General features: G+C 42.1%; 2 protein-coding genes across 2 annotated transcripts; both read left to right on the top strand.

Annotated features, from left to right (window-relative positions):
• Positions 1–6,526: 6,526 nt before the first annotated feature.
• LOC138873516 (uncharacterized) lies at positions 6,527–7,420 on the top strand. Its single transcript, XM_070151986.1, has one exon. The coding sequence runs from the start codon at positions 6,527–6,529 to the stop codon at positions 7,418–7,420; it is 894 nt and encodes a 297-aa protein (XP_070008087.1).
• A 1,586-nt stretch (positions 7,421–9,006) lies between these two features.
• Positions 9,007–11,085, top strand: LOC138873515 (uncharacterized). Its single transcript, XM_070151985.1, has 3 exons — positions 9,007–9,610; positions 9,851–10,107; positions 10,258–11,085. Exons 1-3 carry the CDS (start codon positions 9,007–9,009, stop codon positions 11,083–11,085), a joined length of 1,689 nt encoding a protein of 562 aa, XP_070008086.1.
• Positions 11,086–14,326: the final 3,241 nt, after the last annotated feature.

The following is a 14,326-nucleotide window of genomic DNA, read 5'->3' as shown; positions in this document are numbered from 1 at the left end:
CGCTCAAAATTTGGTCAAATTCCCGAGCTCCGCCAATCCCGTTTCACTCAATACTGCAGAAATAAACAAGCGCCTACAACTTGCGAGCATCAAGATTTGGATCAAAGTCTACAAGCAGAATCAGCTAAGACCCAAGATCAAGTTGCAAAAGAGTTATAGATAGGAATCTTGTAACTAGCGGTTGACAGGCATAACTAGTTAGTTCAGTTTCAATTTCCTTTGGTTGTAATAAGGAGGCCAGTAAAGCAGTAGTGGCAACAGCGACAGCAGTAACAGCAAGCATTGCAATCCCATGGTAGTCCCAGCTACCAAAGTTTCCCGAACTACAGTGACCTGATTCCTGTTTAGCCCAGGATATGTAGGAAATCTTTGAAGCAAAGATTCGGTCAAATCTTTCAAAAATGTGCTTCACACGGAGTAGTCAAATGGGCAAAAATCGCTCATATCCGCTCACTTTATCTTTGCACGAAAACCTCGCATGTTTTTGGGCAAAGAGGGGCAGCTGTGAGCACGTGATTTTTGTTTACACGACAATTACTCCAAAAGAAATCGAAAAAAACAATAATAAATTGTCTTTGTGTATAATTTTGTGAATTTGCTTGGCATATTTGTAGCTTTTATCTGTGATTTGTTTAGTTTTATCATTTGAAAATACAAAAATATATGTCGCGCATAAAGTCGGGATCTGGTTCTACTATTAGGAATTAATTAGATCGTATTTGGTTTTGAATGAATAAAAATCACAAAAAATATTTGTCTTTGTTAATCTTGTCATTTTTATCGTTTAAAGGTTGACTTTTTTTGTTTAATTAATATATGATATTGTGTGTTAATTATTACTAAAAATCAATTGGTGTCTTGTGATATAATTTTTATGATATATATTTAGAATTTTGTAAAATCGGATTGTTATTATAAATGGGAAAAGAAAAGAAATAAGTTGAAATTGGATAAAACTGGGATTGGGCCATTTCAAATTAGACCTAAATCGGGCCCAAAATATTTGTTTTGCCCGGTCCAGATCAGTTGTCCTCGGGGACGTCCAAATGATGTCGTCTTGATCATGCTTGATCTGGTCCGTTGATCTCAGTATGATCAACGGCCAAGATCACATCTCCATACCCACATTTTAACCCGACCCGGCTCACCCAGAGACCTACCGGTCTCACTTAACCCATACAACGTCGTTTCCATTTAAGCTGGTTAATCCAGGCCATCGATTGTTGATGATCTAACAGCCTAGATTAATTCTCCCCCTAACTATATAAGCCCAAACCCTTACCCCTACGCCCCCTAAGCCAGACCCCCCTCCCCATCATCGTCCCCTTCCCAGACACCCTTAGAACCCTAGCGCCGCCCCCATTTTCCCTTACCGTAAACCCGGTGGCAACAACGCCGGTGACCACCAGACTAACACCCCTAGAACACCTCGACCCCTTGAACACGGATCTACCAACCATAGGTCTCGAACCTTCCCCCACCGTCTCGAATCTTCGTTTGAAGATTCAAGCCGAACCCCAACCCATGCCAACCCCCCCCCCCTAAATCCATACCAGGTACCACCCCTGACCTCCCTCGTGACCAAACCAAGCTTGGTTTGGTCCGAATCTAACCAGAAAACCCCAAGTCCCAAATCAGGCCCAAGAACCCTAGAAATCCAAAATCTGAGGGTTTTGTCCAATTAAACGAGAAGGTTAGGGTCTAATAGACCTTAATCGAGTTAGGGTCTAATAGACCTTAATCGAATTGTTCTCAGTTGAGAACACTTCGATTAAAGTCTGTTCAACCCCAAAAGAGGTTCGATTCAAAATCCGAGACAGGGCAGTCTGATTTTCAAATTCTTTAAGGTATTTCTTTTTCTTTTCTTTGTTAGTTCCATGTTGTTTGTTTTGTTAATGTTTGTTCGTATGTTTGAATGTTAGTTTGAACTGTTTCCAATTATGTCGACTATTCTGTCCATCTCACCCAGATCTTTATTTGATCGAATTTGTTTCTATATGTTTATTACGTATAATTACAGTTTGTGTAATCGATTCGAATAAGTCCCGTCGATCAGTTAAGTTTTCCACAAATCCCCGTGCCTGTCAACATAAATTCATATTCTATGCTTGTTCAAGTTTGGTTATCTGCTATTGATTTGTGCGCGTTATGATTCACACAGTCGATTCGATACATGTCGTCAATTAGTTTCAGTTTGGAATGGTAGTAATTTGACTCATGTTGGTTTAATTTTACTCGAATCAATTGAGAATTGATTACATTGTGTGTTAGCCTGTTTAGTCGAATCAGAAATCCTTTAAGGATTGGTTTATAGCTGCAGTCTAGTATATATTTCAGAATTTAGTTTAAATTGATGGCATGTTTACTCACTTTTGACCTTGGGCAGCATGTGCATTGTCAGTTGTTAATGAATTAGAGTAGAATGGACAGCATGTGCTGTCAGGGCATATTCATGCTGCCCATGCTTGCTTAATTTAATAAAGGATAGACCACTTTAACAATGAAAAAGGAGGCTGTCAGGGGAATCTCATGGGGTTAGTTTTCTTTTAAGTCTTGAGTGGAAAAACAGAAGGTTCACATGGGAGGGGATCAGTACTTTAGTGGACTAACAGCTGTGGGAGTAGGGTTGGGGGTTGGCTATAAAAGAGAAGGGGGCAGACATCACTAGGAAGGAGAAAAAATCAGAAAAACAGGGGAAAAATTAAAAGATTAAAGAGTAAAAAAAGATCAGAACTAGTGTTAGGGAGAGCATTTTCTGAGTTTAAGGTTTTTGAGAGTTAAAGAGAAAAGCACTGTTTCATTGCCTCTTCTTTTGAGTTTATTTCCAATTTCTAAACTGAATTTCAATTCCAACATCTCTCAAAAGAGCAAAAGCATAGTTTGGAATAGGCCATCCCGTCTATTACTTAAAGTTTGAAGCTATTGGATTCATTTGAACATTAGTAGTGAGATATTCAAGTTGTTTTTCTGTTTCGTTTGGTTTCAACTGTAATTGCTGGATTCATTGCTGAGCATATTGGTTTCGATTAATTCCAAGTGTTTCGGAGCCATATTTCAATTTCCTGGGCTTTGGTCGTGTTGTTGCTGCTGCCATTTTTTTTGCTGCTGCTGATTTTCTACTTTCTCCTTCTTCTTGTTGTGTTTCAACATCCAGGTACACACTCGAATTTCACACTGATGTAGCAGTAACAATGAGTATGAAATGAAAGAAGCGAAGAATTTTTAATCACTTGGTTTTGTAACTATAAGTCTTATAAAGTGTTAGCAGATTGTATGATTCTTTAAGGTTATAATTCAACGGAAAATGCATTAGGTAGTTTGTACTTAATTGAAACTTAGTTTGTTTAATACTGTGATATATAGTTTGTTTAGTAGTATACATGATATAGTTATGTAATTCGTGGAATGTACAAGTAGTTAGTATATTGATAATTAGACTTCATCTCCAGTCATGTTTTGTACATATAGGGCAGATTGCTTTTAACCTTGCCGAATGCAACATAGCTCTAATCTTTTGAGTTTTAAATTTTATCGGATTCCGTTAGGCAGTTTATAGGACAATGTTCGAATCCCATTAGTAGCATCCTCTAGTAATTAATTCCATTAATCTAGTTTAAATGAGTTAGTTTGAATTCAACTTGAAGAATGATTAGCGTGCGTTTAGCATTTTATTAATCTTGTATGCGATTTTCTTTATCAAATTAAAAGCATGTTCGCTCATGGAATAAGGCATGAAACAATTCCCCGCCTCATAAGTAATTAATCTGATAATTAATAAGAGGTCGGAACTGGCCAAGCATGTAATTTAATTAGCGTGTATTTTCTTTCTTTTATTTTTAGAGACAAACATAATAGAAAAATGCAGTCGTTGTAGGTTTATCCTTTCAGGAAATGAGACGAGTCTCGCCAAATAAAAAATGCAAATAGCGGGGCCCTCAATAATTGGTCAAAAATAAAATACTTAGAATTTGGGATGGACTGTTTAGTGAATTTCACTGCCTTCCCCAAAGATAATAACGAGTTAGACTCTTTAGGAGCGACTTATTTAAATTACATTCTTAAATTCGGGTGCGCATTCATGTGACCCAAATCCAAATCTCAACGGAGTTGGAATGTGTTAACAACCACGGGTGCATTGATTGTGACGTGGTTCGAAATGCATTTTCACGATGCTGCAATTCCAAAAAAATTAAATAATAATAATAATAAAAAAAAAGGTTTAAACTTAATAAAAGCACACAAGTCATAACTTGTATTAAAATCACATATTTAGCCATTGTAACAATTTAAGCGACCGTGCTAGAACCACGAGATTCGGGGGTGCCTAACACCTTCCCTCAGGTCAACAAAATTTCTTACTTAGAATTTCTGGTTCGCAGACTTCATTCGGAAAGTCGAAAATTTCCTCGATTTGGGATTCAAGATAAAACTGGTGACTTGGGACACCAAAAGCCAACCCTTTCCCAAGTGGCGACTCAGAATTAAATAAATAATCCCATTTCGAATATTGTCACTTAAATTGAAAAACTCTCTCGCGCATTTTATCCTTCGGGGCAGGCGCGCAAAAAGGAGGTGTGACAGCTCTGGCGACTCTGCGGGGGACGAACCCAGAATCTCTGGTTCAGGGTTCAAGAATTCGAGCTTAGATTAATTGTTATATTTGGCTTTATTATCTGATCTTTATTACATGTTTGGTCATAACGTGCTAAATGTGTCTTTTACCGCTTTGGATATTATCTGAACTGTATATAAACTGTGCCGAAACCCTTCTCTTCTTACCTCCGGGGAGGAGCTTGCTGGTCAAGACTCCCTATTCTGTTAGTGTCATACCTTGAAATAAGAAAAAGGCCGGACAAGTTACAAAGCCGGACAATCTCACGGGTCCCCGGTACGTAACCCCCTCCTCGACTCGAGTTGTCCGCTCGGGTACACGGTCTAGAACAAGTACCCAGGTTATAAACCTAGTATAACAAGACCTCATGCCGGATCCCTAGTAGGAACGCTTATTTGCATCATGTTGCATTTGACATAGGGGACTCAACACAGGGGTTGGGTCCGTCTAGGACAGGCAACCTGAAATGAAAACACCATCCTGCTGCATCCCTTTTTTTTGCGCATTTATTTGCTTCAGTTTGCTTGCTGACCGGTTTCTAAAAAAAAGCATCGTAGGGAAATAATTACTTATTTTTGGAACAATAAAACCAATGTCCAAGTAGTGTCAAAACCTCGCCGGAATTTTCTTAAAAAAAAAAGAAAAAATGAAAACAAAATTTGTCTTTTAGTTTGATTTATTTTAAAAAAATATATATAAAAAATTCCTTTTAATCACTTTCAAAATCCAAAAAAAAAAGTATTTGTTTAATAAATGTGCAGGATGAGCACAATGCAAAATGAACGCTTTTCGATAATGACTAAAATCCCTGTCAAGTTACGGCTATGGTGGAATGATCTAGGTGTTGAAGGGCAAGATGAGGTCAAGAAATATCTGAAAGGTCTCACGGGTTTATTGGAAATCCAGCCTCGGGGAGATATCATAAGAGCTTTGGTCACCTACTGGGACCCAGCGCACAATGTTTTCCACTTCTCCGATTTTGAACTCACCCCGACTCTGGAGGAAATAGCTGGGTACATCGGAAATGCTGAACTTCCATTAAGGCAAAAATACCTGGTTGCCCCAAGAGCTATCACGGTGCATTGATTTCTAGACTCACTAAAGATTCCCAGGACGGTCCATAACCCAGATTTGGCCGCCGGTTTTTGTAATACATGCTTCATATACGACAGGTATGGTCATGTAGGTGGATTCAATATTCCGGTTAACAAGCTATGCAGCAAAGGTAGTCGTCAGAAGTGGGATGAGCACAGACGGGTGGCTTTCATGATAACATTTTTGGGCCTTGTGTTATTTCCGAGGAAAGACGGAAATATTGATCTGAAAATATCCAGGGTCGTCAGTACTTTGCTCACTCAGAACGAAAGTACCTTTACGCCTATGGTGATATCTGATATCTTTCGAGCTCTCACAGCCTGCAAAGCCAGGGGGAATTTCTTCGAAGGGTGTAACTTGCTGCTACAAATATGGATGACAGAACATCTCTGCCATCGTTCCGAGCTTTTAAGCCATGGTTCCTCGAAGAAAACTTGCATAGAAGAGTTTTACACGAGAACCAAGGAGTTCAGTCTGCCCAAATGAGTTATGGCATGGACTTCATTCTTTCAGATTCTCACTGCCAGCCAAATCCAGTGGACACTGGGATGGTTGCCTGTTGATGAGGTCATGTATATGCCAGCAGCTAGAACTCACTTTCTACTGATGGGACTTAAGAGAATTCAACCTTACGCGCCCTGCCGAGTTTTGAGACAACTCGGGAGATGCCAGAGAGTGCCACACGAGGAAGATCTTAGTGCTCAAACAATTGAGATTAGCCCCGACAGACAATTTCCTGAAGCAAAAGTCCGCCAGATCTGGAATGAATGTCAATATTTGAAAGCGGATACTTATGTGCAGGATCAGGCCAAAAGTGAAATGGCGCCAGGTTACCTTGCGTGGTACAGAAGAGAACTTGAACATGAAAGTCCGGCTAAAAGACCCCACATCCTGAATTTTGCCGAGTCGTCACAAAAGCAATGGGATTGGTTAGCAAAAGAAAGAGACTATCGTGCCAAAATCAGCAAATTGAAGCGACAAATCGAAGGTCTTAAATATGAGCACAACATGCAAGTTGATACAGATCTGGGAGAAAAGAACAGTTTGACTCGGGAAAACAAGATGCTCAGGGCCCAGATCGAACAGATGAGGATAGCCGCTGATAACCAACAAAGGAGCCGGTCGGATGAACGATTGACAAAAGGTTTAAGAATGGAAATTGGGGAGTGCAGGAGTGCGTCAGAAAATCTTGAAAATACCATAGCAGGACTCGAAGCACACTGGGCAAGAAGGACGGAAAAGCGTAACCGGTACCTGCAGCGGTTGAAAAGGGATCACGAGCAAACCATTGCCAATTTGAAGAAAAAGGTGGTCACTCTTGAGGACAGGGTGGTAGAGCAAACCCGAACCTTTGAAGCTGAAAATAGACATTGCCACAAGCTCCTAGCCCAAATGGAAGTAGAAATTCAGCAGTGGCAAAATCAATATCTCCAGGACTCTCGGATTATGACAGCCCGTAATGATCAAATAGAGCCCCTACTCAAAGAAAAGAGGCAAACTAGGGGTAAGATCAAGACCATTGCCCATGCCATCATCAGAAGGTGTCTACGATGTGAAATCATGACCAGCATTACCGTTCTCTCGTCAATGATTTATGTCAGGCAGACCATGCATGAGCTGGAACAACTTGAAAGGGACCTTACACCTAAGACCGCGGCGAGGCCGAACGATGCCCCGCGAGCGCCAATTCTTGAAACCTTAATGTATTTATAGGTCGAGTCTGTATTTTCCATCTTAGCATCTTTTGTCTATCTTTTCTCATCAGGGTGTATTAGTTTGTTGAGTCTGTACTTATTTCGAGGCTTGTTATTTTCCCCTTTTTCAAAAATGTTAGTTTGTAATAGATTGTTTCAGTAATAAAATATGTGCTTTCTTTTACACTCGTTTGTTTTGAACTACGTAATGATCTGATTCACGCGACATCGTGATACGTAGGCAATCCTCATCGGATCCGGTCACATTTTAACTATAAAAATGAAAAAAAAATAATATAGGATAAATAAAGGGAAGCCTAAAGAGAAGCCGGAATGACGCATGTCTTTGTTGCACACATGTAGAAATTCACTTAACTGTATAGGTGCATCACGCCCCAACGTGAGATTACATGTCTGTTATTTGTTCTCAAACTAACTGTTTGCTTGCTGCTAAGTTCCAGGTTTTTAGAAAAGGTGGTTTGGTTTGGTTGAGGTCTGGCCTCACATTCTTACTTCACGAGGTCGAAAGGAAGTGTTCAGTTGCCCGTCGCTAAGTCGGGAGGGAGTATTCACACTTACTTCACGAGATCAAAGGGAAGTATAGAGATGTCTTCAGAAATTCCTTTGTCGACAATTCCTGTCTCCGAGGAGTGTTCAATCTCGGTCGTCCCAACACCCGAGTCAGCAACTGCTAAGGAAAACAGAATCCTATGGCTCCTCATGTTGGAAATGTTGGATGACTGGAATAACGGAAAAGAGCCACCGAGTGTAATCCCTGGGTTCCCTGAGTTGTTCTCCAGGACAAGTGGGACTTCCAACGTCCCCATAAGATATCCAACTACCCCATTCGGGTACCCAGCCATTTCAGCCCACTCTGCTGGATCACACTCTGATTCTTATCCCCGGATGTCAACAACAGATGTAGCTACAGGCACATTCACGGCACCGCCCTGCCCAATCGTGGCACAACCCGCTATACACAGGCCAAATTTTGACTCATCCTCATTCACATTTCAAGCACCATCCTTCTCACTGGAACCAACTCGGTTCACCACTAGCACTCATCCTCAATACGAGTTTGCGCCTGGGCAAGATCAAAACCCCAAAGCTTTTGAACAAGATGAGATGGCAAAAAGAATGAGGATCCTCGAGCAAAGTTTGAAAAACATGCAAGGTTTAAGCGGGCAGAAGAGTGTTTTCTATACTGATCTGTGTATGTTTCCACATGTACATTTGCCGTTAGGATTCAAAACACCAAAGTTTGAAAAGTATGACGGGCACGACGACCCCATTTCTCATCTTAAGAAGTATTGCAACCAATTGCGTGGAGCCGACGATAAAGAAGAGTTGTTAACGGCATACTTCGGAGAAAGCTTGGTAGGAATAGCCTCGGAATGGTATATGGACCAAGACATATCTCGATGGCATATATGGGATGATCTCACCAGAGATATTGTAAGACAATTTCAATATAATATTGACATCGCACCAGACAAAAATTCTCTGTCAAACTTGAAGAAGAAACCCTCGGAAAGTTTCAGAGAATATGCTATTAAATGGCGCGAGCAAGCATAAAGGGTAAGACCTCCCATGGACGAGATAGAAATGGTCACTACTTTCCTCCAAGCTCAAGAATCAGACTACTTCCAGAACATGATGCCAGCCATGGGAAAGCCTTTCGCGGAAGCGATCAAGATCGGGGAGATGGTAGAAAATGGTTTGAAAATGGGTAGGATATTCAGTCAGGCAGCCATAAGGGCAACCTCCCAAGCCGTCCAAAGCGGGTCCGGAGGAATGGCAAGAGGGAAAAGAAAGGAAGAAACGTCCATGGCAGCATCAGAAGCGAGGGAATATCGTAATCTCAAGCCCCGTTTTCTAGAAAGAACCCCACAACATTACTACCCCCACCAAAATGTGACCTATGGTCCTCAACCCTACATGGTCATGAATACCCAGCCTTATGTCCAGCTGCCACAACAAGCCAATCGAGGCCAAGCTCCACCTCCCAGAAATCAGCTTCCCTACCGAAACCACTATAATCCGCAACCACCTCAAAATAACTTTCGCCCTCAAGAACCACCCAGAAGAAGGACTTTCACACCCATTGGTGAACCGTATTCTACCTTGTTCCCAAAGATAGTCCAGATGGGTTTCCTGCAACCAGTCCCTCAAACAAGGCACAATCCGGCATCACCTGCTTACAAAGCCGGTGTTAGGTGTGCTTATCACTCGGGAGCAGAAGGGCACAATACAAATGATTGTTGGACTTTGAGAAGGGTGGTTGAGAACTTAATAGAGTAAGGAAAGATAGTACTGAGGGACGAGGAGGTCCCAAATGTGACCAACAATCCGTTGCCCGCTCACAATAATGGTCCATTGATTGGAATAATTTGTGAGGACAAAAAGTTTGATCCTGCCCTAAAAGCTATAATCGCCATCGTCGATGCAGGGAAAAAGCCTAAAGCCGCCCCGAAGCTAGAGAAAGGGGAAAAGAAGACTAGTACTGTCAAGGTAGAGCTCGAAGAGAAGGTCGAGACAAAGACAGTAATGATGGTGCCTGCGAGGAATGAAGTTCTTTACATTCCACGAGGTCGAGCAGAGAAGCCGCAAAGATTCGAAGTCAAAAGGGCAAAACCAATGTACGTACCGAAAGGGGCCTATGTTGTTCGGGGGATGATTCAACCACCTCAGCTGAATGAGCCAGTGGTTATCGGACGCGTACCATAGAAGCCGATGATAGACCCGTCCACAGTACCATGGAACTATCAAAGAACATCGGTTACATACAAAGGCAGAGAAGTCACGGGGGAACTTCCGGAGAATACTTTCATTGGAAGATATTCAAACACTCAATAGTTGAACAACGCCACACGGAAACGCTTCCCTCCCAAGAAGCCTGTAAGCGTTGAAGAAGCGGAAGTTTTCTTCCAAAAGATGAAAATGCCTGACTACGAAGTGGTGGATCAGTTACGCAAGTGCCCTGAGCAAGTTTCTATGTTATCTTTGCTGATGAGGTCGGCCGAACACCAGAAGATCTTGCTCAAAACCCTGAACGAAGCATATACACTGTCTGAGACTTCAGTTGAACAACTAGAACAAATGACGGAAAGGTTCTTCGCAGTTAATCAAGTTTCTTTCTGCAAGAACTACTTACCTCCGGAGGGAGCGGCTCACAACAAAGCTTTATATCTCACAGTTAAGTGCGAAGACTACTACGTCAAGCGGGTAATGTTGGATGGAGGTTCAGGTTTTGACATTTGTCCACTCTCCACGCTGCAGAGAATGGAAATTGGGACCGGAAGAATTCGCCCCAATAACATCTGCGTAAGGGCCTTTGATGGCGTCAAGAGGGACACCCTCAGGGAAATAGACTTGGTATTGACTACAGGACCGGTGGAGTTCGAAATAACCTTCCAGGTGCTTGATATGGATACGTCTTACAATATTCTCCTCGGAAGACCTTGGATTCATGCGGCAGGGGCTGTACCTTCCACTCTTCACCAAATGGTGAAGTTTGAATATAAAGATCGGGAAATCGTGGTCCATGGAGAAGACGAACAGTCTATTTATTGGGACCCATCCATCCCATATCTTGAAGCAGTGGAAGGGAGTGAGCACATGGTTTATCAGGCTTTCGAAGTTGTGTTGGCAGAGCAGTATGAAGAAGGAAGACCTTGCCCCTAACCTTTCCTGTCCAACGCCTCAATCATGGTGGCTAAAGAAATGATCCGACATGGATTCAGACCAGGGAAAGGGCTTGGACGAACGCTGCAAGGAATAACGGAACCCATCACCTTGCCTTCCACTAAGAAACCTTTTGGGATAGGTTTTCAACCCACTCTAAAAGATGAAGAGTGGGCAAAGAAGAGGAAAAATGAGGGTTGGAAGCTGCCTCGACCATTGCCACATTTATACGAGACTTTCGTCGGACCGAAATACATCGAAGAAGAAGACGATGAGGCTTTTACGCCCGAAGAGATCGAGGAAATATGTGGGGAAATGAGAGGAATGCTCTACGAAACTCACATGGTTCAACTGGGAGAAGGCACAAGCACTGCTGAAATGCTATATGCGGGGCCAAATGCCAAGCTTCGGAATTGGCAGGCCACGCCATTCCCAACTAGGCAGGAGTCCGGGTAGACCTGTCCTGCCACCTTTCCTGCATCACAAGTTATCCCCGGATGTAACTCGAATATTTTTCTTTAGTTTCTTGTTTTGAATTCCTGAATTATAAACCTTGTTATCCTACCAATTCCAAGGAATAAAATCAGTATTTCCTCATTTTTCCTTTATTCTGATTTTTGCTATTTTTCCTTTATCTTTTCTTTTCAGTATAATAATGCGGCTTTAAATAACATGACATGCTTGTGGACTTCAAGCCCAGATCACAATGAGCTGTTTAATTGTGAAATAATGAACCAAGAACCGGAATATGACAAAAGAAGAGGCTTTTAGGGAAATAAATCGAGAATTGGAACACTTTGAGAATAAACCTAAGCCGAATCTGAATGACACCGAACCGGTTAATTTGTAAACTTCTGAAGAAATTCGAGAGACCAAAATAAGAATTCACACGGACGAGAAAATGCGAGACGCGATAATTCAACTCCTTTTTGAATTTAAAGATGTGTTTGCTTGGTCATATGATGACATGCCAGGATTAGGTGTTGATCTAGTAGTGCATAAATTGCCAATTTACCTTGATTGTCCTCCAGTTCAACAAAAGCAGAGAAAGTTCAAGACTGATGTCAGTGATAAAATTAAAGAAGAAATCACCAAGCAGTTGAAAACAGGAGTAATTCGGGTAGTCCAGTACACTACGTGGTTGGCAAATGTAGTTCCAGTGCCGAAAAAAGATGGGAAGACTCGGGTATGTGTGGATTATCGAGATTTGAACAGGGCGAGTCCCAAAGACAATTTCCCATTGCCCAACATCCACATCCTTGTTGATAATTGCGCCAAACATGAGATACAGTCTTTCGTAGATTGTTACGCTGGATATCATCAGGTGTTTATGGATGAAGAAGACGACGAGAAAACTGCCTTCACTACACCTTGGGGGACTTACTGTTATCAGGTTGCCATTCGGTCTGAAGAATGCTGGGGAAACTTACATGAGAGCCATGACTGCCATTTTTCACGACATGATGCATCAAGAGATAGAGGTGTATGTGGACGACGTGATAATCAAGTCCAGGACTCAGGACGATCATGTCCAAGACTTGAGGAAATTCTTCGAGAGACTGAGAAAGTACGACTTGAAGCTGAACCCAGCTAAATGTGCCTTTGGAGTCCCATCGGGCAAGCTTTTGGGTTTCATAGTAAGCAGGAGAGGTATCGAGTTAGATCCAACAAAGATAAAATCTATCCGAGATCTACCTCCTCCAAGAACGAAGAAAGATGTGATGAGTCTATTGGGCAGGTTAAACTATATCAGTCGATTCATTGCCCAGCTAACTAGCACGTGTGAGCCCATATTCAAGCAATTGAGGAAGGATGCAGCAATCAAATGGACGGCTGAGTGTCAAGAAGCTTTTGACAGGATCAAGGAATATCTTTCAAATCCTCCAGTTTTGGTTCCTCCAGAGCCAGAGAGACCCCTGTTCTTGTATCTGACATTGTTGGAAAATTCCTTCAGTTGTGTCCTCGGGCAACATGACATAACCGGAAAGAAAGAGCAGGCGATCTATTACTTAAGAAAGAAATTCACCAGCTATGAGGCCAAGTACACTTTGTTGGAAAGAACGTGTTGTGCTTTGACGTGGGTCGCTCAAAAATTGAGACATTATCTCCAAGCTCATACTACTTACCACATAAGCATGTTGGATCCTTTGAAGTACATATTTCAGAAACCAATGCCTACTGGCAGACTGGCCAAGTGGCAAATCTTGCTTACTGAATTTGACATAGTCTATGTCACTCGCACGACAATTAAAGCCTAGGCATTAGCGGATCATTTGGCCGAAAACCCGGTTGATGAGGAATACCAACCATTGAGTACTTATTTTCCAGATGAAGAAATAAACATCATAGAAGTAGTCTCGGAAAATGCTCATGTTTGGAAGATGTTCTTTGATGGGGCCGTAAATGCCAAAGGTGTAGGAATTGGGGCAATCTTTATCTCACCCACTGGTCAGCACTATCCTGCTACAGCTAGGCTTCGCTTCTTTTGCACGAACAATACAACTGAATATGAAGCCTACATCATGGGCATGCATATGACGATTGATCAGGATGTTGAAGATTTATTGATTATGGGGGATTCTGACCTGATTATCCGGCAAGCCCAAGGTGAATGGGAAACTCGAGATGTCAAGCTCATGCCTTACAGACAACACGTGGAGGATCTAGGCAAAAGGTTAAAATCAATAGAGTTCAGGTATATCCCGCGGTGTCACAATGAACTAGCAGATGCACTTGCCACCTTAGCTTCAATGTTACCTTACCTAGGCAACGCCCACGTCGATCCCTTGGAAATCTAAACCAGGGAAAGACACGGTTACTGTAATGTAATCGATGCAGGATCGTGTACCCAGCCATGGTACCATGATATCAAGAGGTTCTTGAAGACATAAGAATACCCCGAACATGCTACTGGAGATCAAAAGAGAATTATTAGGCGGCATGCGGGTGGTTTCTTTTTGAGCGGCGAAATATTGTATAAAAGAACCCCGGACCTCAACTTGTTAAGATGTGTTGACGCCGAGGAGGCATGAAGAATCATGCATGAGGTACACGCGGGAGTATGCGGGCCCCACATGAATGGGTATGTTTTAGCAAAGAAAATCCTTCGAGCAGGTTATTACTGGATAACCATGGAAAAGGACTGTTTTAGTTTCGTTCGAAAGTGTCATCAGTGTCAGGTGCACGGCGAACTGATTCATGCACCTCCCATAGAACTGCACCCCATGTCTGCACCTTGGCC

This window comes from Nicotiana sylvestris, chromosome 7 (assembly GCF_000393655.2).
Source record: "Nicotiana sylvestris chromosome 7, ASM39365v2, whole genome shotgun sequence".
Lineage (NCBI taxonomy): Eukaryota > Viridiplantae > Streptophyta > Magnoliopsida > Solanales > Solanaceae > Nicotiana > Nicotiana sylvestris.
Note: the sequence above shows the minus strand (reverse complement) of the source record. Positions and strands in the feature narration are given on the sequence as shown.